This window comes from Rhinopithecus bieti, unplaced genomic scaffold (genome assembly GCF_001698545.2).
Source record: "Rhinopithecus bieti isolate Rb0 unplaced genomic scaffold, ASM169854v2 scaffold_13689, whole genome shotgun sequence".
Classification (NCBI taxonomy): Eukaryota; Metazoa; Chordata; class Mammalia; order Primates; family Cercopithecidae; genus Rhinopithecus; species Rhinopithecus bieti.
This window is the reverse complement of record NW_016808044.1, coordinates 2,262,002-2,288,054: the sequence shown is the minus strand read 5'-3', so window position 1 is coordinate 2,288,054 and position 26,053 is coordinate 2,262,002. Positions and strand designations below refer to the sequence as shown.

The window sequence follows — 26,053 nt, the reverse complement described above, 5'->3', positions numbered from 1 at the left end:
AGCCTGGGCGACAGAGCAAGACTCTGTTTTAAAAAACAACAACAACAAAAACAAAAACAGTGCTAGCCAGCTGGGTATGGTGGTGGGGGGCAAGAAACAAAACAAAAAACAAACAAACAAAAGTGCTGGCCAGGCTCAATGGCTCATGCCTATAATCCCAACACTTTGGAAGGCTGAGGCAGGAGGATCGCTTTGAGCCCAGGAGTTTGAGACCAGCCTGGGCAACATAGTGAGATACCATCTCTATTAAACAAATAACTAAAAATGTTTTTCTTGCATAATCTCATTTAATTCTCATATTTGTGGGTACCTTTATTATTCCTTATTTAGGTATTAAGAAACTGAGGCTGAGAGGTTAAGTAATGTGCCCATGGTCACACAGCTAAGTGAGTGGTCGAGACAGGATTTATCCAGGTCATCTCTGGCCCCAGAGTCCACACTGTGACCTGCTGTGCTAGAGTTTCAGTAGCACCCAGGTGAGGAGGCAGAGGAAAGGGCTCAACAGATAATGTGCCGAGTGAAGGCATGGGGGCTAGGTCTGAACCGGTTCCCTATCCTAAGAGACCCACTTGGTTTAAGATGTGTTGTAAGCTAGCAGTGATCTAAGCCTCAGGATCTGTGCTGAGTTTTCCTGGGGAAGGCTGGGGGCCCCGTAGAACAAGCGCAGGACTGGAACCTTGGTTCTAATCCTGTCTTAGGCACTAATGAGGCAAACTGGTTTTTCTCTTTGGGCCTCAATTTTCTCAGCTGTCAAATGGGTTAATGATAACTTCTCAGTTGAAAGCTTTATATATACACAGTAGGGACCATTATTATGGGTGAGAATAAAATAGAGCAAGTGCTTTCCAGCTCTTCTCATGAATAAAGCATCTTTGGACAGATGTAAAAACAGAACCTTGGTTTTATTTTTAGAAACAGGATCTCAGTCTGTTGCCCAGGCTGGAGTGCAGTGGTGGCATCATAGCCCACTGCAGCCTCAAACTCCTGGCCTCCAGTGATCCTCCTGCCTCAGCATCCCATGTAGCTGGGACTACAGGCACTTGCCACCACATCTGGCTAATTTTTATCTTTTTTTTTTGTAAAGATGGGGATCTCCTTGTGTTGCCCAGGCTGGTCTCAAACTCCTGAACTCAAGCAATCTTCCCACTTTGGCCTTCTAAAATGGAGGGATTACAGGCATGAGCCCAGAACCAGGATTTTTTGTTGGTGGTGGTAGTGGTTTTTTTGTTTGTTTGTTTGTTTTTCAGAAACTGTGTTATGATATTCAAGTGACGTTTTGGAGTACTTGATAGCAATTCTCATCAACATCTCAGGGATATTAGAAGATCCCTACATATAACAAAATCCACTGAAGTCAGGAAGCATGCCTCATTGATCACAATTTTAGAAATAAAGCCTTTCCCAAAACAAACAGTAGATTTCTCAGCACACATCCCCATGCCTCTTGCTGTGGCAGGGTGTGTCTCGGAGAGGGAAGGACCGAAGGTTGAAGGTGGGACATCTGGGCCCTTCTCTCCCTGACAAGCTGTATCTGCTTTTCCTCTCCTGTAGGTGTTGGAAGGAATGTCCCTCTTTGCAGAACTCTCTGGGAACCTGGTGCCTGTGAAGAAAGCTGCCCAGCAGCGGAGCTTCCACTTCCAGTCATTTCGGGAGAACCGTCTGGCCATACCTGTAAAGGTGCCGGCACCCTCTGGCTGGCCTCTCCTCTGGGTCTAGGAAGTTGGGGAGGCAGAATTCTCTAAGCCAGACAGCCCAGTGGCCTAGAAAAGGGCCCCTGAATTCTCCTTTGTGTGATTGAGTTTAGGTGAGGGACAGCAGTCGAGAGCCGGGAGGGTCCCTGTCATTTCTGCGCAAGGCGATGAAGTACGAGGACACCCAGCACATACTCTGCCACCTGAACATCACCATGCCCCCCTGCAGCAAGGTGAGCTGGCACCTGCCGAGGAGCCTTGGCCAGAGAAGGCTTCCCCATAGGAGGTCCCCAAACAGACCCCAGGTTCAGCACTTCCAAGGGGCTTCTTTCTGGTGGAACCTTTGAGTCCCCCGAGGCACACAAAGGTGCTGAGCTCTCCTCCACATGCTCATGTTGTGGCCTGGCGGGGAGACCGTGCCCTGGCCCTCTCTGCAATTCATGTGCAGCACTGGTTATGTGACAGGAGGAACAAATGTTGGTATCAGATGGTGATGGGCACATTCATGCTGTGGACCCTGGGCTCCCTAGGTGTGAAGGTGGCAAGGGGCCCTAAGAGCATCTGCCTCAGTATCCCTGGCCCGAGGCCTCCAAGGTTCGCACCAAGGAGAGCTGCTAAGGTCTCCCAGCCCCGGCACGGCTTCTCTCAGGCCGCTTTTTCATCTACCTGCTTATCTTCCCAGGGTGCTAGGCCCTCACAGAAGGGAAGCCTGGTGTCCTCAGCCACTGCAAACACCCAGGGTTTTGAGCTCAGCAAAGGAGTCTTGGCCACGTATGTTCATTTGTCGATACCTGTAAGAGTATCCCAGTCACCACCTCTGCTAGGGACTTTGGAGGGATCATACGTCTCCAGACCGTCTCCGTGGTTTTCGTTGGTGTTGTTTTGCTGTTGTTGTTGTTTTAATCATTAGCCTTCCATGCTAAACTAGGAAAGAAGCAAGGTTACATTCATAAGTCCATGGCTCAATCTCTTTTCTTTTTGGGGATGAGATGAGGGTGAACCAACTTATCTTTCAAAAGAGGATTTTCAGGCTGGGCACAGAGGCTCATGCCTGTAACCCCAGTGCTTTGAGAGGCTGGGACAAGAGGATTGCTTGAGCCCAGGAGTTCAAGACTAGCCTGGACAACATAGTGAGATCCTGTCTGTACAAAAAAATAAAAGTGAAAAATTAGCTGGGCATGGTGGCATGCACCTGTAGTCCCCAGCACTCAGGAGGCTGAGGCAGAAGGATCACTTGAGACCAGGAGTCTGAGGCTGCAGTGAGCCATGATCGTGCCATTGCACTGCGCTCCAGCTTCAGAGACAGAGTGAGGCCCTGGCTCTTAAAAACAAAAGAGAGAATATTTTTCTGCAGCCTCGGGCAAGCATCTGGATGCTTTCCACAGGACTGTGATGTTAAGGCCTTAGGGCAATACAGAAATGGGTCTTTGAAGCAGAAAGAAATCCAAAAAGAAAAACAGTTGTTTTAAGTTCAAACCCAGCTCCACCACCTATTAACTGGGTGATCTTGGACAAGGAACTTAGTTTCTCTATGCTTCAGTTTCCTTATTGATGAAATGGGAGTAATACAGTACCCAGCTCCTACGTTGCCATGAACATTAAATAGGGCCTCACAGGTGATGGGGTGACGTGGGCTTGCCGTTATTATGACTGTGATTAATAACGCATGTACACTTCGTCAGCTTCCCTTCACTCCCACTCCTCCCATGCGTTACTCTTTGTGCTAAGTCCCTGAAGAAATGGACTGTTTACCAGGACTGGGGTCCGCCTTCCCCACCCCTGCATCATAGGAGCTCAGATCACCTTCTCTAGGAAGGCGGGGAGAGTCCAAAACCCAAAGCACCCTTTCTTCTTCTGCAGGGAAGTGGGGCTGAAGATAGGAGAAGGACCCCGACACCCCTGGCCCTGCGGTACAGCATTCTCAGTGAGTCCACACCAGGTACAGCCTCTGTGTGATAATGCATGCTTGCTCCCTTCCCAAGAAGGGTGGGTGTGAGCTTATCTCCCTGCGGCCATGTGAGGGCTCTGCTGAGGTGCCGCTCGCTCAGCCAGTTCCAAAAGCAGCTGCAGAGCTGACTCGGGTCTTCCCCTGATCTTGCAGAGAGTCTAGACAATCATCCTAGTGCACACGGAAGCCATGTCCATCACAGGCCATGTCCTCACGCCTGTCAACTGTGTCCTGCCCTGGCTACTAAATGAAATCTAATGCTTCTCTCCAGGTCTTCTCAGTGGGACAGACCAGGCAGAGAAGATGGCTGTTATCTCAGAGCACCTCGGTCTCAGCTGGGCAGGTGAGTGGGGAATTGGGGACAGAAAAGCACTTTGTCTGTCTCACCTACCCTCTTCCCCCGTAATGAGCAATGAATGAGGCATTTCTAACCCTCCTTTTATCACCCATGGGTTATCTGATTTGTGATTGTCTGAGCTGGGTCTGCTGTCCAAGCCACACCATTGAGTGCCCATGGAAGGGGGAGCTCCCTGCCTCCATCTCTGTCTGACTTTCCTTTCTAAGAAAGAATCAACTTTTGAGGTTACAGGCGACCTTGAAAAGGAGGGAAGGAGAGGGCAAGTCTCGACATATTTCACTATGGTCTGTGGCTGTGCCTTGATCTCGCAGAAGTCCTACCAGGCGTTGGGGTCGATCTTACTTAAGGGAGGCAGGTGGGCAAATAAAGTGAAGGCTCAGAATGTGCTGTGCCCAACCACAGACCTTAGAACTGGATTCTCTTTGTGTAACCGCAGCAGGTCCATTGCCTGATGTGAATGGCAAGTCAAGACACACGGAGACACGGGGTTGCAGCAGTGAAAGAGGCTTAATCACAGGGCCACCAAACAAGGAGGGAGGAGGAAACCTCAAATCCATCTCCCCAAGGAGGCGTTCAGGGTTAGGGCTGTTAAAGGCTTTGGAGTAGCTGAAGCGTGGAGGTGGTTGATTGGTTGGAAAGTGCAGGGTGAAGTCATGGACAGGGAGAGGAAGAAGCTACGTTCTCGTGCTGATCCCTGCCTTCAAACTGGTTGCTGGAATTGGGACTCTGAAAACCATCTTAAGGGATCCTTAAACAGAAGCCTAATGTCAGAAACCCTGTCTTTAGGAACAATGGGGGTGCAAGTAGTCAGTATCCAGCACTGTGTGGCTTTGAGCAACAAAGAAGATGACCCAAATGCAGCTTGGTGAATGCTTAATTATAACTGTATTTCTGTCCAGAGCCCAGTGCTCAATTCTTGTTGACGCTGAGAAGATGGCTTCCCCTCCCCATCCTTATTTTTTGTTAGCCTTTATATGAGTAGACTCCCTTCATTCACTTCACCTGGAGAAGACTTTAGACATACTCAGAAACCTTTTGGCAATAACTTGTGGAAAGGCAGAAGTTCAGATATGGCTCCTTCTTTAAACCATGACTGCTGGCTGCTCAGGGGGCGTGTATGTGCTTGCGTGTGTGCGTGCATATGTGTTGTGAGTGTGTGCACGTTTGTGTTGTGTGTGCCTGTTCTGATTCTCACCATCACTTTCTCCCCAGTCTTCTTCATCCTTGAAATTAGACTCTAATGCTATTTTCCTTCTAAAGAAATAACAATAAAAATAATGGGGGATTTTGGCTAACCGTCTGCATTATTGCCTTGCATTTAGACGGGAACTTGTATTTTCATTTTAAATGTAAATAACACCTCTTCCTGAAGAAGCATAAGCTCAGGAGTCCATTTCTGTTCTCACTGGTTCTCGGCAGCAGGGCATGGTGTCCTGGTGTGGCCAAGGCAGCGCTGGGGTGAGAATTGGCAGGTGCGGCTCCCTCCTGGCTCAGGGACTCACTGGCTCTGTGACCTTGTAGAAGTTGCTGACCTTGCTGAGAGGCCATGTCATCTCATATTGGAAGTTATGAAAGGAAGAAAGGACATTTAATCAGTCATTCATTCAGGACCTATTTATCAAGCACCCCTCCCATTCTTCCATTTTCTGGAGATATAAAGGTATAGGTGCTGGCATTTCATAAGGAATTTCTTGATAAGAAGGAAGACCAAATCCACAGGGAGGCTGCCTCAGAGCTCCCTGTGCTCCCCACTGGGTGCCCTCACGCCCCAGTGCCCACCCAGCCTGTGTGCTGGAGGCCCCCTGCATGGCTCACATTTGCTGTTGTTTCTTTGCTTGCAGAGTTGGCCCGGGAGCTGCAGTTCAGTGTGGAAGACATCAACAGGATCCGAGTGGAAAATCCCAACTCCCTGTTGGAGCAGAGCGTGGCCTTGCTGAACCTCTGGGTCATCCGTGAAGGCCAAAACACAGACAGTCAGTACAATCCCGCTGAGGAAGCCTGTCCTAGGACCTCCTCCCCACCCAACTGTTCTTTCTTCAAATTCCATTCGTGACACTGGCCTCTGGAGTCAGTCTGTCTGTCTCTCTCACACACACGCATGTGCCTCTCGCATCAGAAGGTCTCCAGGCAGTCCTGCCAGAAGGCATGATCAGAGAAGCTTGGCCTCAGCCTTCCTCATATCCTTGGAATAAGATAAAAATTGCAAAGCCTGGCACAGTGGCTCACGCCTGTAGTCCCCACACTTTGGGAGGCCAAGGTGGGAGGATTGCTTGAGCACAGGAGTTTGAGAGCAGACTATGTAACACAGCCCTTTAAAAATTAGCTGGGTGTGTTGGCACACACCTGTAGTCCCAACTACTCTGGAGGCTGAGGCAGGAGGATCACTTGAGCCTGGGAGGTCAAGGCTTCAGTGAGGTACAATTGCACTGCTGCAACAAGCAACAAGCAAACAAGCAAAACCCTGACTCTAAAAAAATAAAATAAAAATTGCATCAGGACTCCTAGATGACAACATGTGTGTAGGGTGTATGACTCATCTTTGAGGTCTTCCTGTTGAATTTCCCAAGCAAATGAGTATTGTCCTCTCAGGACACAGTCTGGGTGAGCTGGACCCCAGTCTGAACCAGTTCTCATTCTCCCAGGAGCTTCCTCCAACCTGGAGGGAACTTTGCCTCGTTCTCTTTTCAGCTCCTCCTCAACAAGATTCCCAGACTTAAAACCACTAAGTAGAAATTGAGTGTTTACATTTGCATCTCAAATCATCTGGCAAGGACCAAGAATTTCAAAAGGACAGAATCTAATCATTCTAATCCTTATTTTCTTGTGGTACTCCTCTTAGATTACAAAAATAAAAATAAATAAAAAACAGTCTTTCTAGACTTTTAAATTGGCCACTGTGGTGGGCGTGGTGGCTCACGCCTATAATCCCAGCACTTTGGGAGGCCAAGACAGGCAGATCACTTGAAGTCAGGAGTTCGAGACCAGCCTGGCCAACATGGCAAAACCCTGTCTCTACTAAAAGTACAAAAATTAGCCGGGTGTGGTGGCATGCACCTGTAATCCCAGCTACTCAGGAGGCTGAGACACGAGAATTGCTTGAACCTGGGAGGTGGACAGTGAACCAAGATTGCCCCACTGCACTCCCGCCTGGGTGACAGAGTAAGAGCAATAAATAAAATAATTTACTATTTTTTTTGGTAACAGGCCAGTAAATAAAATAACTGCCCACTGTTAGCATTTGGAAAAGATCTGTTGAAGTATAAAAAGTATTCTCCCAAGAGGAAGTTTGTTTTGATTCTAAGAAAAGAGGGTGCCTCCACCTTCTGAAAAAAATTATCTCCCTTCTCCATCTTCGTCCTGACCCCATTTTCTGAGTCCATGTGATCCTCGCTCGCTGGCCTGGAGTAACGCATATCTCTCTTCTGCGCCCTCAGTGGAGAATCTGTGCACAGCCCTGCAGAGCATCGACCGTGGCGAGATTGTGAACATGCTGGAGGGTTCTGGCCGACAGAGCCGCAACTTGAAGCCAGACAGGCGGCACGCAGACCGCGACTACTCGCTGTCACCCTCCCAGATGAATGGTGAGTGTCACCTAGACCAGGTGGGGGCTGAGCCGGGGCCCTGCCCTTCAGGCATCAGCACCAATAACCCCTTCCCATACTTCATCCCTCAAAGCCCGCTCTGCCTCCCACTGGTGGGAGGGCTGGTTTGTCAGCAATGAGTTCCTCCTTTCGGGGGGAAGCAGAGATGAAGGAGAGAGAGATGGCTGCTCCTGTACAGGTCGGCATCGCCTGCCGACTGAGCCTCTGCAGCCCTGCAGAATGGCCTCCAGGCCCTTGCCATCAGCAACTGCATCCCCAGAGGGCCTGGTGTATGAGAAAAAGCTGAGGCAGAGGCAGCCAGCTAGATATTGCCCCTAAACAGCTGCAGACTTTCCAGTAGCTCTTTGCAAGGCGTGGGCCCTCTTTGGGGTATCAGTGTCCCCATCTGTAAAACAGTCAGTGGTTGGGAAGCAGAGGGCCATTCCTGGCACAAGGTCTAGGGCAGTTTAACTGGACGATGTTTTACAAATCCTGCTGTGGCCACTTCTAGGGACTGAGCAGTTTGCTCTTCCTGGAGCCGGGTCTCTCTGCTTTTTCCTCTCTCCCTTTTCTATCATCTCATCTCCTTCCCCTCATTCTTTATTGATGTGACTCAGCATGGCAGGGGTCCCCCATGAGATCCAGCCCAAAGAGAGGATGTACAGGAGGCTGTGACCTCTGTCCCCAAGCCCCTGTCACTCCTGGGCCAGGTCCCCTCACAACCCCTTCCTCGCCCACCCCCTCTCTGGCCAGCGGGCACATAAATGGCGAGGCCCCACTCTCCGGCCGGGAGGTCTGGGTTCTAGGCCCTTCCTTCCTGCCAGCTCCCTGCATGACTGAGCCCTCTCCCCTTCTGTAAAATCAGCAAGTTGGATTGGATCCCTAAAATTCCTTACAGACCTTGAAACAAAATTTCCATGTCTGTGACATGGCATCTTCAGGTGGCTGACCCGTCACCCTGGATGCCTGCATGGTTATGTGTATGCTCCTTAAGCTCCTCGTCTTAAGGGCCATCCCCGCCACGCCCAGACTGAGGGTGGGCACCTGTGACTGGGTACACAGTTGGGGGATGCGGCCGAGGGTGAGTCCCAGGTGGGCCTGGGCACGGAGCCCCTGCCAGGGGACCCTGTGCTCGCTGAGCCCTCCCTGTTCCCTGCCCCACATCCTGTGACTCCTGAAGTGTGCCATTTTGCCCCCTGGGAGCAGGGCCCATCTGCTGGTCACGTCCCAACCCCTCTCTTCTGCCTCTAACCTCATGTTGACTTCTGTGCACCTATGCTATGGTGCTGCCTGTCTCCACTGTCTCCGCTGTCCCCATTTCGGCAGGCACAGAGCCGGCCATGTCCACATGCATGTCATGGCCCCCAGCCCTGTCTCCCCACGCATCTCATGGCTGTGTCCTAGGCGTACATGTGTGTGTGCCTGTGTGTGTGCATATGTGTGTGCGCGTGTGTGCATGCATGTGCGTGTGCGTGCATGTGCGTGTGTGTGCATGTGCGTGTGTGTGCATGTGCGTGTGTGTGTTCTTATGTGTGCGTGTGTGTGCACGGGTGTTGCTGTGTGGTGCTGCCTGCGGCGTGTGCCCAGCCCACTCCCCAGGTCCACCCCCTTGGGGATTCCAGCCTCCCCTCAGGGGACCTGGCTGGAGCTTTACAGGAGCTCAGTGGGCTAAGGGCAGTTGAGGGAGGTCACAAACCTGGGGAAATTCTGGTGACAAAGCTCCTCTGCCTTCCAGTGTGTGGAGGCTTCTTTAACACCCAGCGTGTACTTTCGGTCAAGTCAGAGGGGCACGCTTTTGATTTCCTGTGCCCTGATGAAGCACCTACAGGACTATGGGCCACCAGAACCGCGTGAGTGTGAATATTCACAGTTACAGACCTGGGGAATCTGTGAGCATCTCCCCGGGCCACAGACCCCTGGCTTCCACCAGGCTTTGAGGCATTCTTGCCCGAGTGGTTCTCAATCCCTGTGTGGGACTGGGCCTGTGTACTCCATGTCTGCTGAAAGGGTTCCACTTTGGGGGGTCAGCCTATTTGGCAAATATTTTTCAAGCATCATCCGCACGCCAGGCACTGTGCTAGGCAGGAGAGAGATACCTGTTCTCAACCAGACAAAACAAAACAAAACAAAAATCTGCCTTCGTGGAACTTTTCCCTCCTGCGAGGAGAACCACGCAGGGGACTGTATCACGCACCAGCAGTTACCGCACATGGTGCAGGAGAAACAGACCAGTGTCGGGGCTTGGGGGTCTCATGGTGCAAGGGAAGCGGGTGGCGTTCGAGCACTTGCCGGAGATGAGGTGAGAGCCATGCGTCGGCGCTGAGGAGGAAGATTTCAGGGCAGGGAGTGTGAAGAGGGCTTTCCTGATGTGTTCACAGGATGGGGCTGGAGGCGGAGGCAAAGGGACAGCGGGAGAGAGGGCAGGCGTGGGGGCTGAAGGGGTGGCACGGAGCCCACCCATAGACTGTCATGAGGACATTAGGTTTGATGTGGAGTGAGCTGGAAAGCCACCAGAGGGTTCTGGCCAAAGAGTGGCATGACTGCACTTCAGTCTTTGAGGGAGCCCTCTCCCGAGTAGTTGATTTCAGATGGTCACAGTCGAATGCTCCGTGCTTCCTGGCTGCTCTGTGCAGCCTCAGCAGCCCCCGATGCCCTCTCTGGCGGGTCCCCGTTAGACCCAGCTGTGTGCCCCATGCACCCTCCCCCGGCCCCAGCAGACTCATGCACCGATGCCCTGCTTGGTCTAGAATTGGCGTCTTTGTATTTTTCCTGCCTTCCTCCCTGCCCCAGAAAGTCTGGCCCTCATCTGGATGCCCTTGTGGTCTGGAGAGAAGGTGGCAGGACAGTCAGAGGTCTGAGGAGTTGGGGGGATACTACAGGCTTTGCAGCTTCTCTGCTCTCCCCTGGGCAGGGCTCGTGATGGCCTGACCTGGTGCCCACCCAGCCCACTGCACCGATGCCCACAGTCGGACCTTGGCTCCTTTGTGCTTTTCCTGGTCCCTCTGTGTGTCTGAGCCTCCTTCTGAGGCCCTGGGACTCCAGGCAGTGATAGGCAGCTCTGTGAGAGCGACATAAGTGGGTGGTGTCTGGGAATTAGAAGCCTGAGGCTGTCTCTCCCTCCATAGCTCTGCTCGCCACCAGCGCCTGAATTGGCCAGAGCAGAGGCACTCAGGCCAAAAGGCCAGTGTGCTTCTCCCACACAGGAGAAGACTGCCCAGGCCCTGGGAATAAACATGAAAAAAGCATGGCCTATAGAGCCAAAATAAAATAGCATGTTTCTGAAAATAAAACAGCCTTCCCTTGTGAGAGGAGAAATGGTCATCTCACACCCATGTGAGCTCCATTTGGCCTCATCAATCAGACACAAACTAATGTCTACCTGGGAATAAAACATGTTTTATTTCCCTCAAATCTTCACAACTGTGGCTAGTGAAGTGTGGCCTTGTCAGGGGCGAGGCTGTCTGATGACCCCTGTTGCCCCATTTGCTGCTGACGTTAAGCTAGCAGGACGATTATTACCTCTGGGTCAGCACAGAACCAGGGCAGTGACCTCAAATGAGGAGGGACCACCTGACCGTATGCGACCCCAAACTGATATGTGTGGCTGCCTTTTACCTGACTTCTTCAACATGTAGCCCCAAGAGGAGGTCTCTAGACTGAGGGAGGGGCTGGTGACCCAGGTGTGGTGGGGCTGCATGAGACTACCAGAGAGACAGACATTCTGGAACTCACCCTGGGGGATCCAGTGGATCTGCCTATGGTCTGGTCCACCCCAGACCTGTGAGATGTTCCTCATGAGGATGCACTTGTGCTTCTGCGAGTATTGCTCCAGCTTCATAGTGATCCCCACCAGCACCAGGAGTACAACTAGCTACCGGCGGCATTGGATCTCAGCCTGCATAGGCTGGGAGAGGAAGCAGCTGGGCATGCACCCTAAATACTGCTACCAGGGAAGGAGTCCCAGAGTGAGGACAAGCAGGGACTTCCTGCAGAGGTGGTACATGTGCTCTCTGTATCCATACATTTTTTTTTTTTTTTTTTTTTTTTTTGAGATGGAGTTTCACTCTTGTTGCCCGGGCTGGAGTGCAATGGTGCAATCTCAGCTCACTGCAACCTCTGCCTCCTGGGTTCAAGTGATTCTCCTGCCTCAGCCTCTCGAGTAACTGGGACTACAGGTGCCTGCCACCATACCCAGATAATTTTTATATTTTTAGTAGAGACATGGGTCCCACCATGTTGGCCAGGCTGGCCTCGAACTCCTGACCTCAGGTGATCCACCCACCTCAGCCTCCCAAAGTGCTGGGATTATAGGCATGAGCTACCGCACCCGGCCCCTTACATCTTTATTTGGGTGAAGTTCCATTAAAGTGAATACCGTGGAAGTCTCAAGGTGGGAAAGTCACAAAAGGAACCCAAGAATGAGCCTCAAGTGTTCTGTGGCTACAAAGCTGCCCTCTCCCAGTTCTCAAGTCTCATCCCAATTTCAAGGAGTGATGGAATGTTCATCCAGCCAAATCCAAGGAGCCATGTCAGATGCAATGTGTGCCACTTCTGGCCAAGACAGGGTAACAGGGACCAGATATACCCTCCTGCTTGAAACTACTGCAGACCAAAAAATGGACATAATATATGAAACAACAGTTTTTAAGACATTGGATATCAAATAACAAAAGACGTTGATCCACAAAGCATGGGAAATAAATGAAGTGAGTCCTACAGCTGTCTAGTTTACTGTTTTGAAAGTCCAAGGAGACCAAGACAGCTGGAGTTCTCAAGACAGAGCACCAGAGACGAGACAGTTGCACAGGTAGAACACTCTGGAGACCTGCAGAGGGTCCCCCACAAGTTTCAGATGAGTATTAGCCAGTATTCCCAATTAATCTCTCACAGCCTTTGTTCAGGAGACAAAGAAGGATCTCATCTCAGAAATAGGGAAAAATTAACCCCTAAAGCTCCAGTGCTTCCTAATAAAATTTGAAAGCAAAATGCAAAAGGATCCAACTGCTTCCAAGTAACTTAACTGCATAACAGAACAAAGCTCAAGCATACAGGGATACAAAAACATCCAGCACTCCACAAGATAAAATTCGCAATGTCCATCATTCAATTAAGAGTAACCAGACACACAAAGAGGCAGCAAAACAAGATCCATAATGCGGAGAAAAATCAACCCATTGAAACTGACCCAGAGTTGACAAATATGTTAGAATTAGCAGACAAAGGGCTGGGCGTGGTGGCTCATGCCTGTAATCCCAGCACTTTGGGAGGCTGAGGTGGGCGGATCACCTGAGGTCAAGAGTTTGAGACCAGCCTGGCCTTCACGGTGAAACCCTGTCTCTACTAAAAATACAAAAAAGCTAGCTGGGTGAGGTGGCGGGCACCTGTAATTCCAGCTACTCAGGAGGCTGAGGCAGGAGAATCACTTGAACTCAGGAGGCAGAGGTTGCAGTGAGCTGAGATAGTGCCATTGCATTCCAGCCTGGGCAACAAAAGCGAGATTCTGTCTCAAAAAAAAAAAAAAAAAAAAAAGAATTAGCAAAGATGGTAAAACAGTGATTGTAACTGTATTTCAGATATTAAAAAAAAAAGTTAAGTAGAGACATGGAAGATATTTTTTAAAGGCCCAAGCCAATCTTCTAGAGATGAAACTGTAATGTGTAGGATGAATACACTGGATAGGATTAGACATTAGACACTGCAGAAGAAAAGATTAGTGAACGTGACAATATAGCAAGAGAAACTCCAAATATTTTTCTTTTCTTTCTGTTTTGGAGAAACAGAAAGTGAGCTATGGAGAAATTTCAAGTGACCTAATATGTGAAATTACAGTTCCCAACAGAAAAGAAGGAAGAAAAAGTATTGTAAGAAATTTGGAGCTGGGCACAGTGGCTTATGCCTGTAATCCCAGCATTTTGGGAGGCCGAGGTGGGTGGATCACTTGCGATCAGAAGTTCGAGACCAGCCTGGCCAACATAGTGAAACCCTGTCTCCACTAAAAAAAAATACAAAAGTTACCTGGGCATGGTGGTGCACGACTGTAGTCGCAGCTACTTGAGAGGCCAAGGCAGGAGAATCGCTTGAACCCAGGAGGTGGAGGTTGCAGTGAACCGAGATTACATTACTGCACTTCAGCCTGGGCAACAGAGTTCTCAACCATCCCCCCACAAAAAAAAGAAAAGAAAAGAAAGAAATATAGACAAAATTTGCCAAATTTGATAAAATCATAAAGACATAGATCCAACAAGTTTGATGAACCCCATGCACAGGAAACATGTGAGCATCTCTATCAGGGCACATTATTAGCAAACTGGTCAAAACCAGTGGTAAAGAGAAAAATATTAAAAGCAATCAGAGGGGGAAAGAAGATGTGTTATGTACAAGGGAACCAAAATAAGACTGACCTCAGATTTCTTATTAGAAACAGCACAAGCCAAGGACGGGCATGGTGGCTCATACTTGTAATCCTGGCACTTTGGGAGGTCGAGGTGGGTGGACCACTTGAGCTCAGGAGTTCGAGACCAGTCTGGGCAACATGGTGAAACCCCATCTCTACAAAAAATACAAACATTAGCCATGTGTGGTGGTGCGTGCCTGTACTTCTAGCTACTCAGGAGGCTGAGGCAGGAGAATCGCTTGAGCCCAGGAGGCAGAGGTTGCAGTGAACCAAGATTGCACCATTGCACTACAGCCTGGGCAACAGGAGTGAAAACCTGTCTCAAAAAAAAAAGAAAGAAAGAAAGAAAAGAAAAGAGGAAAAAGAAAGAAAAAAAAGAAACAACACCAGCCAGAACATGGTATGGCATCTTTAAAGTATGCCACATCTTTAAAGAGGAAAGAAACAACATCTCCAAAGTAACCTAGACTTCTATACCTAGCACACGTAACTTCAAAAATGAAAGCAAAATAAAGAGTTTTCTACCTTAAGAAATTAGAAAAAGAAGAACAAATTAAACCTAAAATCATAGAATAAAGGAAATAATAAAGATTAGAGTGGAAATCAGTGACATAGAAAGCAGAAAAACTTGGAGAAAGTTAATGAAACCAAAAGCTGGTGATTTGAAAAGATCAATAACATTGATAAACTTCTAGCCAAACTGATTATGAAAAAAGAGAAGACCTGCAGATTACCAATATCAGGAATAAGGAATATATACTACCTATAGAATATCCACAGGTAATAAAAGGACAATAAAGGGATACTATGACAATTTTATGTCAGTAAATTGGAAAACAGGTGAAATCAACAAATTCCTTGAAAGACACAAACTCTCAAAGCTCACTTAGGAAGAAATAGACACAGCCCCATGTAAATGAAAGACATTAAATGTATGGTTCGGAGCATTCCCACAAAGAAAAGCCCATACCCAGATGGCTTCACTGGTGAATTCTACCAAACATTTAAGGAAGAAACTTGTTCAGAAAATTGAAAATGAGAAAATACTTCTCAGCTAAGTTTATGAGGCCAGCATTACCCTGATACTGGGAAGAAAGACAATTAACAAGAAAACTACAGACCAGTATCATTTATGAATATTTATGCAAAAAATCTAAACTAAAATGAACTTGGATTATTACCTTGTATACAAAAATCAACTCTAAATGGGTCATAGATTAAATGTAATATCTTAAAACTTAAAACTTCTAGAAGAGAACATAAGAAAAAAACCTTAAAGATCTTGGTTAAGACAAAGATTTCTCAGATACAACACCAAAGCACAATCCAGAAAAGAACAAATTGACAAGTTGGGCTTCATCAAAATCAAAACTTCTGCTCTTCAAAATACACTGTTAAGAAAATGAAAAGACGAGATACAGACTGGGAGAAAATATTGGCAAATAACCATCTGCTATAGTATTGGAATATATAAAGAACTCTCAAAACTTAATAATAAGAAAACAACTCAGTTTTTAGATTGAACAAAAGATTCAAACAGACTTTTCACCCAGAATATATACACATGGCAAATAAGCACATGAAAATATGCTCAACATCATTAGTCATTAGGGAAATACAAATCAAAACTATAAGGAGGTACCACCACACACCAAAAAGAATGGTTAAAATTAAAAAGGCTGGCCATATAAAGTGTTGGTGAGGCTATGGGAGAACTGGAACTCTCATACACCACTGGTGGGACTGCAAAATGGTGCAATCACTTGATCATTTCTTCCAAAGTTAAACATATACCTACTGTATGATCAAGTCATTCCATTCCTACTTATTTACCCAAGAGAAAAGAAAGCATTATGTCCATACAGACTAGCAGCTTTATTTGTAATAGCCACAAACTGGAAGCAACCCAAATGTCCGTTGGCAGGTAAATAGATTTGCAAACTGTGATATATCCATCCAATGGACTATGGCTTAGCAAGAGAAATAAATTATTGATACATGCATCAGCATGGATGAAACACAAATGACTGTGTTGAGTGAAAGCAGCCAGGCTTAAAAAAAAGAGAGAGTGCATACTGTATGAATCCATTTATGTAAAATCCTGGGGAATGCAAAGTGATGTATAGTGACGAAAAGAAGATCAGGGTCACCTGGGAATGGTTTGGGGTTGGTGGAGGGGGAAAGGGAAGGGAGAGATTACAAAGAAGCTTGAGAAGACCTTTCTGGGGTGACAAATGTCCGTTTTCCTCTTTGAGGTGATGGCTTCATGGGGGTACACATGTTCACAATGCATCAATTTACCCCCTTTAAAGATACACTTTTATTGAATGTCAAACATACCTCAACAAAGCTATTTTTAAAAGAGATTAATGGCAAAGTCTATGGAAAAGACCAAACTTACTAGCTGTGTGACCTTCCCCAAGTTGCTAAACCTCTAGTTTCCTAATCTATAAAGTAGGAATCATATTATTTTCCTTGTAGGGTTGTTGTGGCAATTAAAAATAACACGTTAGATATGTATTGCACTAAAAATACGCTCAATGGCTGGGTGCAGTGGCTGAACCCTGTAATCCCAGCCCTTTGAGAGGCTGAGGCAGGCAGATCACTTGAGGTCAGCAGTTTGAGACCAGCCTGGCCAACAGGGTAAAACCCTGTTTCTACTAAAAATATAAAAATTGGCCAGGCATCATGGTGCATACCTGTAATCCGAGCTACTCCCAGTGGAGAGGCTGAGGCAGGAGAATCACTTGAACCCGAAGGCAGAGGTTACAGTGAGCTGAGACTGCATTACTGCGCTCCAGCCTGGGCAACAGAGCAAGACTCTGCTTCAAACAACAACAACAAAAAAATGCTCAGTAAGTGATGTAAATAAAAAAATGCTCGCAAGAGTAATAAGAAAAATAATCATCACTTGACCCCAAAATGTCCTGCTTTTGTATATCTGGAGGGCTTTCTATGAAGGGTTTGAAGGCCAGGGCCCTGGTCAGCTATATAATTCCTCAAGTCACAGTTTCATGTGCAGTGACTTGGAGTTCATTTCATGGTAAGATGTGACCCATTTCACCTATTCTTCCCACTCCCTCCTCCTTGTTCTTCCTAGTTTGGCCAAAGCTAAAAGAGGTTTCCCTCAGTCTCTGCCATTGTGCAGCCCTGCTCCCAGCCACCCCACCTTCACGGGCTCATCCTCCCCGCTCATTTGGAACCTGGAACCAAGTAGGCTTGTAGGGAAGAAAACTTTCCTGGGGAGATTAAGAGAATGCATGCCGAGTACACAGCCCGGCTCCGGGCACGTTGAACACACAGGTACATGTTAGCAATTGCAGTTCCACTAAATGTGCCTGAGGTCTTTCTGTTCCAGCTGCTGGGTCCTCACACACCTGGAGAGCTCTGCAGTGGTCATGGGGCCAGTGGAGGCCCAATCCTGTTGTAGGAAAGGGTGGGGAGAGGAAAGCAGACATCAGCCCTGTCCTCATGGGTTTGCATTTCCGAGAACAGCCTTAGCAAGGGCCTTAGGACAGCCTCAGAGATGGGAGGGATCAACAGGAGCTGAAGCTGTGAAAATGCCGTGAAACAAGAAGCTGTCCCATCTGTGAGTGTGTGGGTGAGAGTGTGTGTGAGTGTGTGTATGTGTGTGTGTGTGTTCATGTGTGTTTGGGGTTTGTCATCCCCATTCCCCTAGCACAGTGCCTGGCATGTAATCGGACCTCTCTTGTTTTGGTTGAACAGTGAGTGGATGAGAATAAATGGAGCTAGTGATGTAAAAGCAGGGGAGCAGGTGATCAGGAGCTGAGGCCCTTAGCGGAGGGTTAAGAGGGCAAGAAAGGAGCCTGCCTGGCTTGAATCAAAGCACAGCCTGGGGGCAGTTGGATGTGAGTAGAGGTGGGGGTAGGGACTGAATGGCAGAATGGAGCATTTGAACTAGGTTTGAACTCTAGGCTGGGGGTTGTCTGGACATCTCTGGATGGCAGGAAGGTCCCTAGAGAGATGCAAGGGGCAGCCCTGCCCGTTCACAGGGTTCCCTTTCAGCTCTGTGGGCTTTCCAGCTGCTGTAAGCACGTACTTGTTTCCTGGTTTCCTAGACAGGCCAAGACCATTGTAGAATCTTGTCTTCTATTCCCTTCTCCCACCCACAGAGGCACCTGCTCTGAAGGGACATCAGAGGCCTCTTTCTCCTGTGGCAGAAGTCCTTGCTCCCAGCCAGAGGAGGGCTGAGAAGCCCCGGATGGAGCACTGATGCCCCCACAAATGCTCATGTGCATGCATGCCCCTCAGTGTCACGGTCACTTATGAACATCAGGGAGCCAGTGCCAAAGCCAACCAGAACATCAGCAGGGACTCCCATCCCAGCCAGGCAGCAGGGAGTGGCAGATGGGCAGGCCATGGTGACTACAGGTCATGCACTCAGGGCCTGAGCGAGCTGGCTCCCATCCCACCAGGTCAGTGCTGACCTGCAGCTGGGACAAACAGCTCAGGGCTCTTGGACATAGCGCTTTGGGGCGGGCAGACCTGGTGCCTCTTGGTGCCTTCTGACCTTGCCCCTTTTGAGCCCTAAGAGCCCTCCCCTCTGGCACTTTAGATCATTCAGAGTTTCTAGAACCAATAAGCAACTTGAGGAAAGTTGACACCTGGCCACACCAGAAGGTTGTTTCCCATGTGACCACCACATTGAGGTCTATGGGTGTTTGGTATACCCTGGTAGGCCCCTCAAGGGCAGCCTGGTTACTACCCCTGGTTCTGGGTGGCTTTTCCTTCCCTTTAAGGTACATCCCTGAGAACCTAAGAACTGAGCTAAAGTGAAGTTTTGAATAGAGGAGCTACGTCTATTTCTGCCCAGCCGTGGAGAAGTGGAGCTTTCATGGGATCAGAGACAGATTGGAGCACAAGTCCTTTGGATAAAGGCTTCTTTATCTAGTGCTCTGAACTGGATAAGAAAGAGTCCAATCTCCTCTTCACCATCCAGCAGGGAACTCCCCCATCTCTGCCTCACACCCTGGCTGCCCCCACCCAATTCAGAGCCTTGCTTCTCTTGCCTGGATGCCCAGGCAGTAGCCACAAGGCCTGAGCATTGGGCCTGGAGCTTGGAAAGCCCCCAACCCACCCCGAATGTGCATGTACCTCTCTGGCCATGCCTGCGTGTGTGTGTTTGTGCGTGTGCGTTGACCTGCACGTGAATGCGTGGGACAGGAATCGCTGCTGGAGCATGTTGCCCTCTGTCTGCCCATCCAGGTTACTCCTCACTGCAGGACGAGCTGCTGTCCCCTGCCTCCCTAGGCTGTGCGCTTTCCTCTCCGCTACGTGCAGACCAGTACTGGAACGAGGTGGCCGTCCTAGACGCCATCCCCTTGGTGGCCACGGAGCATGACACCATGCTGGAGATGTCTGACATGCAGGTGTGGTCCGCGGGCCTCACGCCTTCCCTGGTCACTGCTGAGGACTCCTCTCTGGAGTGCAGCAAGGCCGAGGACTCTGACGCCACAGGTCACGAGTGGAAGTTGGAGGGGGCACTCTCAGAGGAACCGCGGGGCCCCGAGTTGGGCTCTCTGGAACTTGTGGAGGACGACACAGTGGATTCAGATGCCACAAATGGCCTTATCGATTTGCTTGAACAGGAGGAAGGTCAGAGGTCAGAAGAGAAGCTGCCAGGTTCTAAGAGGCAGGATGACGCGACAGGTGCAGGGCAGGACTCAGAGAATGAAGTGTCTCTTGTTTCAGGCCATCAGAGGGGGCAAGCCCGAGTCACATACTCCCCTACCATGAGTCGGGTGACGGAGAGGAGTCAGGACAGGTAAGAGCTTGACTGCGGGAGCAGGGTCCCTTTTTGTCTTCTGGGCTCCTGGGTAAGATTGTGCCTGGCAGTGAGGACAGAGGTGTTGATGCCAACCCTGACCCTGGGTTCTAATTGCACAGGAACAAATACATTCAGTCTGGCAGACACCATATATAGGGGTGTCGGTGCCATCTGCAAAAGCCAGTGCCTCCCCAAGACCCCACCCGGTATGCCCAGCAGGAGAGGCCCCGAGGAGCACTGAGAGAGCACACATTGGACATTAGGGCGCTGGGAGGGCTCACTTACATACATTAGGGCACTTGGAGGGCTCACTTAGGGACATTAGCCTGCTGGGAGGGCTCACTTAGGGACATTAGCCTGCTGGGAGGGCTCACTTAAGGACATTAGGGCACCAGGAGGACTCACTTAGGGACATTAGGGTGCTGGGAGAACTCACGTAGAGACATTATGGCGTGGGGAGGGCTCACTTAGGGACATTATGGCGCCGGGAGGGCTCACTTAGGGACATTAGGCACCTGGAGGACTTCACTTAGGGATTAGGGTGCTGGGAAGAACTCCACGTAGAGACATTGGGGCTGGGAGTGCTCACTTAGGGACATGAGAGCACTGGGAGGAACACAACATAGGACATATATGGCGAGGGGAGGTTTGCTCCCACTTAGGACATTTATGGCGCCGGGAGGGCTCACTTAGGGGACATTAGGGCACCTGAGGACTCACTTACGGGACATTAGGGCACGGGGAGGCCCACTTAGGGGCATTAGGGCACGGTGAGGACTCACTTAGGGACATTAGGGCACAGGGTTGAGGGCTCATTTAGGGGCATTAGGGCACGGGGAGGCTCACTTAGGGACATTAGGGCCACGGGGAGGGCTCCACTTAGGGACATTAGGGCACGGGGAGGACTCACTTAGGGACATTAGGGTGCTGGGAGACTCACGTACGAGATATTGGGGGCTGGCGGGAGTGCTCACTTAGGGACAGAGAGGCACTGGGAGAAACACACCATAGGGACATTATGGCGTGGGGAGGGCTCACTTAAGGGACATTAGGGCACCTGGGAGGACTCACTTAGGGACATTAGGGCACGGGGGAGGCTCCACTTAGGCATTAGGGCACCGGGGAGGGCTTCACTTAGGGGCATTAGGGCACGGGGAGGCTCACCTTAGGGGCATTAGGGCACGGAGGCGCTCACTTAGGGCATTAGGCACGGGGAGGACTCAACTTAGGGCATTAGGCACGGGGAGGGCTCCACTTAGGGGCATTAGGCACGGGGAGGACTCACATTAGGGACATTAGGGCACGGGGAGGGCCACTTAGGAGGACATTAGGGCACGGGAGGACTCACTTAGGGACATTAGGGTGCTGGGAGAACTCACGTATGAGTATTGGGGCCTGGGGAGTGCTCACTTAAGGGACATGAGAGCACTGGGAGGAACACACATAGGGACATTATGGCGTGGGAGGGCTCACTTAGGGGACATTAGGGGACCTGGAGGACTCACTTAGGGACATTAGGGCACGGGGGAAGGGCTCACTTTAGGGGCATTAGGGCACGGGGAGGGCTCACTTGCGGGGCATTAGGGCACGGGGAGGACTCACCTTTAGGGGCATTAGGGCACGGGGAGGACTCACTTAGGGGCATTAAGGGCACTGGGGAGGGCTTCACTTTAGGGGACATTAGGGCCGGGGAGGGACTCACTTAGGGACATTAGGGTGCTGGGAGACTCACGTAGAGATATTGGGGCTGGGATGCTCACTTAGGGACATGAGAGCACTGGGGAGAACACACATGGACATTATGGCGTGGGGAGGCTCACTTAGGGACATAGGGCACTGGAGGCTCACTTAGGGACATTAGGGCACGGGGAGGGCTCACGGGGGGGCCTCCTTAGGCATTAGGCACGGGGGAGGGGCTCCACTTAGGGCATAGGGCCACGGGGAGGACCACCTTAGGGGATTAGGGCCACGGAGACTCACTTAGGACTTAGGGCACGGGGAGGACTCACTTAGGGGCATTTAGGGCACGGGGAGGCCACTTAGGGGCATTAGGGCACAGGTTGAGGACTCAACTTAGGGGGCATTTAGGCACGGGGAGGACTCACTTAGGGGCATTAGGGCACGGGGAGGACTCACTTAGGGACATTAGGGCACGGGGAGGGCTCACTTAGGGATGTTAGGGTGCGGAGAGGGCTCAGGGACATTAGGGCACTGGGATGACTCACTTAGGGACATAGGGCATGGGGAGAACTCACTTAGGGACATTAGGGCACCGGGAGGACTCAGGATCATTAGGGTGTCGGGAGGGCTCACTTAGGGACATTAGAGTGTGGGGAGGGCTCAGTTAGGGTCATTAGGGAGCCAGGAGGGCTCACTTAGGGATATTAGTGCACCAGGAGGGCTCACTTAGGAACATTAGGGTGCCAGGACGGCTCACTTGGGGACATTAGGGGGCCAGGAGGGCTCACTTAGGGACATCAGGGCACTGGAAGTGCTCACTTAGGGACATTAGGGAGCTGGGAGGGCTCACTTAGGTACATCAGGGCCCGGGAAGAGCTCACTTAGGGATATCACAGTACTAGGAGGGCTCACTTAGGGACATTAGGGTGCCAGGAGGGCTCACTTAGGGACATTAGGCTGCTGGGAGGACCCACTTAGGGACACTGGGGTACTGGGAGAGCTCACTTAGGGACATTAGGGCACCAGGAGGGCTCACTTAGAGCATCAGGGTGCTGGGAGAGCTCACTTAGGGACATCAGGGCACCGGGAGGGCTCACTTAGGGACATTAGGCTGCTGGGAGAACTCATGTAGAGACATTAGGGGGCTGGGAGGGCTCACTGAGGGACATGAGGGTACTGGGAGGGCTCACTTGAGGACATTAGGGCTCAGGGAGGGCTCACTTAGGGACATCAGGGCGCCGGGAGGGCTCACTTAGGGATATTAGGGCACAGAGAGGGCTCATTTAGGAACACTGGGGCATGGGGAGGGCTTGCTTAGGGACATGAGGGCACACGGAGGGCTCACATAGGAGAGCAATGATGAGGCTGGGAGAGACCATGGGTCAGTGTGCTGCTGGAGCTGGTGTTCTGAGCTCCTCTCCCACTGCGTGCTTCCAGTTGAAGGCCATATTTAGTTGAAGACCATATTTAGAAGCACCAGTACCCAGGGAAGTTATTTGTGTGCAGTCACACAGCCTGCATGTGATGGAGCTGAGAATGGCGCCTTCCCCACTTATCCCCGTTGAAGGAGGGGCTGGTGGGCTTATCTGGGGCAGGACAGAGCTTTCAGCTGTAGAGCAGTGGGTCTCTCCTCCCCAAGCTTCCTGTGCTGAGAAGACCCCCCCATGCTGCAGCAGAAACGCAGTGTCGGCAGGTCAGGAGAAGGGGATTCATTTCCCAGACACTGCGAGTCTGCGGCCGAGGGCAGGCTCACCTTGGAGCTCTCATCGTCCCATCTGGGCCAGGGCCTACACCACGCCCCTCCGCTGAGTGCAGGGAAGGATGCCAAGGCAAGCCAGGCCCTTGCGGTTACAGAAAGAGATGAGACAGACATGAGGTGGGGCTCACGTTGTCCTCCTGGGCTAGCACAGGAAGCAGATGACAGAGGAATCCCCTTTCCTTCAGGTCACCTGGCTTGCTAAGTTTTCCCTAAAGAAAGGACATGGTTCTTGTGCCCCACCCCAAGGAGCTCAGGACTGGCCAGGTAAAGGAAAGCTATTGTCGTGTCCTTTCCCCACCTGTGTGACCCCTCGGTCCCACCCTGAGGCCCGGGCTGGTAGGGTCATTCCACAGGATCCGTTCAGCGTGGCCCCAATACCCTAACAGGAAGGGAAAGGAAGTAGTTTGGAAGTTGAGACAGCAAAGATTTAATTTTTTTTCCTACACAAATCCTTGGATTCATGGGGAGGATTGAACAGATGGAGCTTAAGCCAGTGTAAAGTGAAATAGTGGCCTTCCCGGGAGAGAGGCACCTTCCTGGGACGGTCGTTCCTTCAACAAGCATTTATTGAGCACCTACGGGGGCTGAATGCTGGCCCCTGCATTACCCAGTGTTGCTACCTGGGGACATGAACGCCTGGGCTCTAGGCCTATTGTGTCACTTCCTGGCGCTGTGACCTTGGTCAGCCTTCTAATGGGGACAGATGAATTTCATCCACTCACTCAACAATATTTATTGAGCGCCTACTGTGTGCCAGGCACCTATAAAGAGTGCCTGGGTGCCGGCATTGAATGAAACAGAAAAAAGTCTCCACCTGCAAGAAGCGTGGTTCTAGCAGGGAGACTAATAAGAAACAAGATAAAGTAAATAAAATTAGAAGTCATTAAAACAGAAATTCTAGATAATATGTGCTAAAAAGAAAAATCAAGCAGAGAAGGAAGACAGGAGGTAGGAGTGTGTGTGTGGAAAGAAGGCCGGTTGGAATTACAGATGGGCGGCCAGGGGAGGCCTGCATGAGTGCCAGCTGAGAGACTTCAAGGAATTGAAGGTGAGCGTGAGGACATCTCAGGGAGGATGCCCCATAGAAGGCCTAGCCCTGTGAAGGAGACCGTGCCTGGCACGTGCCCTAACAGAGTAACCAAGCCCATGAAGCTGGGGAGGGGAGGGTGAGCAGGGTAAGCTGCACCTGCCTTGAGAGGAGGCTGGCGCAACCTGGCAGAGAAGCAGGAGGTGTGTCGGGAGGAAAGGGCCGTGGGCTTATGGACTGGAATAGCAGCGGTGGCCGTGCTGAGAGGTGGGTGGGTGCAGGACATATTTCAGAAGCATCTGCTGACAAATACAATGTGGGGTAAGAGAGGAAGAGAGGGGTCAAGGAGGGCAGTGGTGTCCTCGACCTGCCTACTGCAAGGATGAAGATACCCGGGATGGCAGCAGGGATGGGGTGGGACAGGCTAGGGGAGAAGATTCTGAGTGTGGATTGGATCTCACTGTCCTGGAGATGCTGAGTAGAGATCCAAAGTAGACCTGTGAGCCAGACCCGTCTCTACAAAATGTTTTAAATAGCTGGACGTGGTGGCATGTGCCTGCAGCCCCAGCTACTCAAGTGGCTGAGGCAGGAGGATGGCTTGAGCCCAGGAATGCAGAGCTGCAGTGAGCTGTGATTGTGCCACTGCACTCCAGCCTGGGAGACGGAGTGAAGCGCTGTCTCAAAAACAACAACAAAGTAGAGATGTGGAGGAGGCAGCGGGATGCACACAGCTGTAGTTCGAGGAGGAGAGCCGAGCTGGAGACACACATCCAGGCACGCTGAGTGTAGAGATGGGCTTTGGAACCATGGGATGAACAAGCTTGCTTAGGAAGCGGATGTGGATAGTGGTGAGGTCTGAGAACTGAATCCCAGGGCGCTCCAATGTTCAGAAGTCAGGAAAGTTATGAGGAATCAGCAGAGGACATGGAGCAACAGTGGCCAGAGAGGAAGGGGGGATGCCAGGCCAGCACCTTCCAGGAGCCACAGGAGAATGTGTCTCGAGGGGGAGAGAATGACCACCTTGTCAGATGAGGACTGCTGAATGGGAAGGGCCCGGAGAGCAGGAGGTGGTGGCAGAGTTTGAGGATGTGGGATGAGAGTGGAGGCCCCAGTGTTTGGACCGTTAGGGTGAGCCAAGTGCCCTGGGAGCCCCAAGGGCGAGCCGCTCACCCACAGGGAGGGACCAGTGGCCTTTCCACCTGGACAGCATTAGATGGGCCACATGTACCCTTCTGAACCACAGCAGTGAGGTGGGCAATGTGCTCACGTGCTCCTGACCTTTGGAGGGATGAGAGGACGGTCTGTGTCCTTGATGAGCCAGAGCTCTGGAGGGGGAGAGTGTCTAAAAGGAACGAGACTGATGGGTGACCAGGTGTCCTTTCTTTCTCCCCGGCCGGCCATCTGCTGCCTCCCCTGGACCCCAGACTGCAGGACTGGGATCCAGACGGCTCCATTGTCTCATACCTGCAAGATGCTGCACAAGGTTCCTGGCGAGAGGAGGTCACGCAAGGCCCACACTTATTGCAGAGAACGAGCACCACGACCGAAGGGCTAGAGCCCAGTGGATCTCAGGAGTACGAGAACGTCCTGGTGTCTGTAAGCGAGCACACGCGGACAGAACAGCCCGAGGCTGAGAGCTCCCAGGCCGATAGGGACCAGAGGCAGCAAGGTCAAGGAGAGCAGGTGCAGGAGGCCAGGAACACCTTCACCCAGGTGGTGCAGGTGAGAGCCAGAGGGGAGCTGCACGCTGCTGTTCCCTCCCAGCAGCAGAAGGGACCGGGACTCCAGGGCTGCCTCTCAGACACTCAAGCCCTGAACTAAGCATAT

General features: G+C 50.8%; 1 protein-coding gene across 8 annotated transcripts in view; it reads left to right on the top strand.

Moving 5' to 3' along the window:
* ANK1 (ankyrin 1) overlaps positions 1-26,053 on the top strand; it is a 252,608-nt gene that overhangs the window by 211,519 nt on the left and 15,036 nt on the right. For 5 of the 8 annotated variants that reach the window (XM_017885323.1, XM_017885322.1, XM_017885320.1 and 2 more), the window contains exons 33-40: positions 1,552-1,677; positions 1,805-1,924; positions 3,552-3,630; positions 3,911-3,982; positions 5,839-5,970; positions 7,432-7,578; positions 19,199-19,757; positions 25,651-25,948. In XM_017885323.1, coding sequence (XP_017740812.1) covers positions 1,552-1,677; positions 1,805-1,924; positions 3,552-3,630; positions 3,911-3,982; positions 5,839-5,970; positions 7,432-7,578; positions 19,199-19,757; positions 25,651-25,948 — 1,533 coding nt within the window. The remainder of the gene's footprint in view (positions 1-1,551; positions 1,678-1,804; positions 1,925-3,551; positions 3,631-3,910; positions 3,983-5,838; positions 5,971-7,431; positions 7,579-19,198; positions 19,758-25,650; positions 25,949-26,053) is intronic. The other 3 variants (XM_017885327.1, XM_017885326.1, XM_017885321.1) reach the window with 2 other exon arrangements.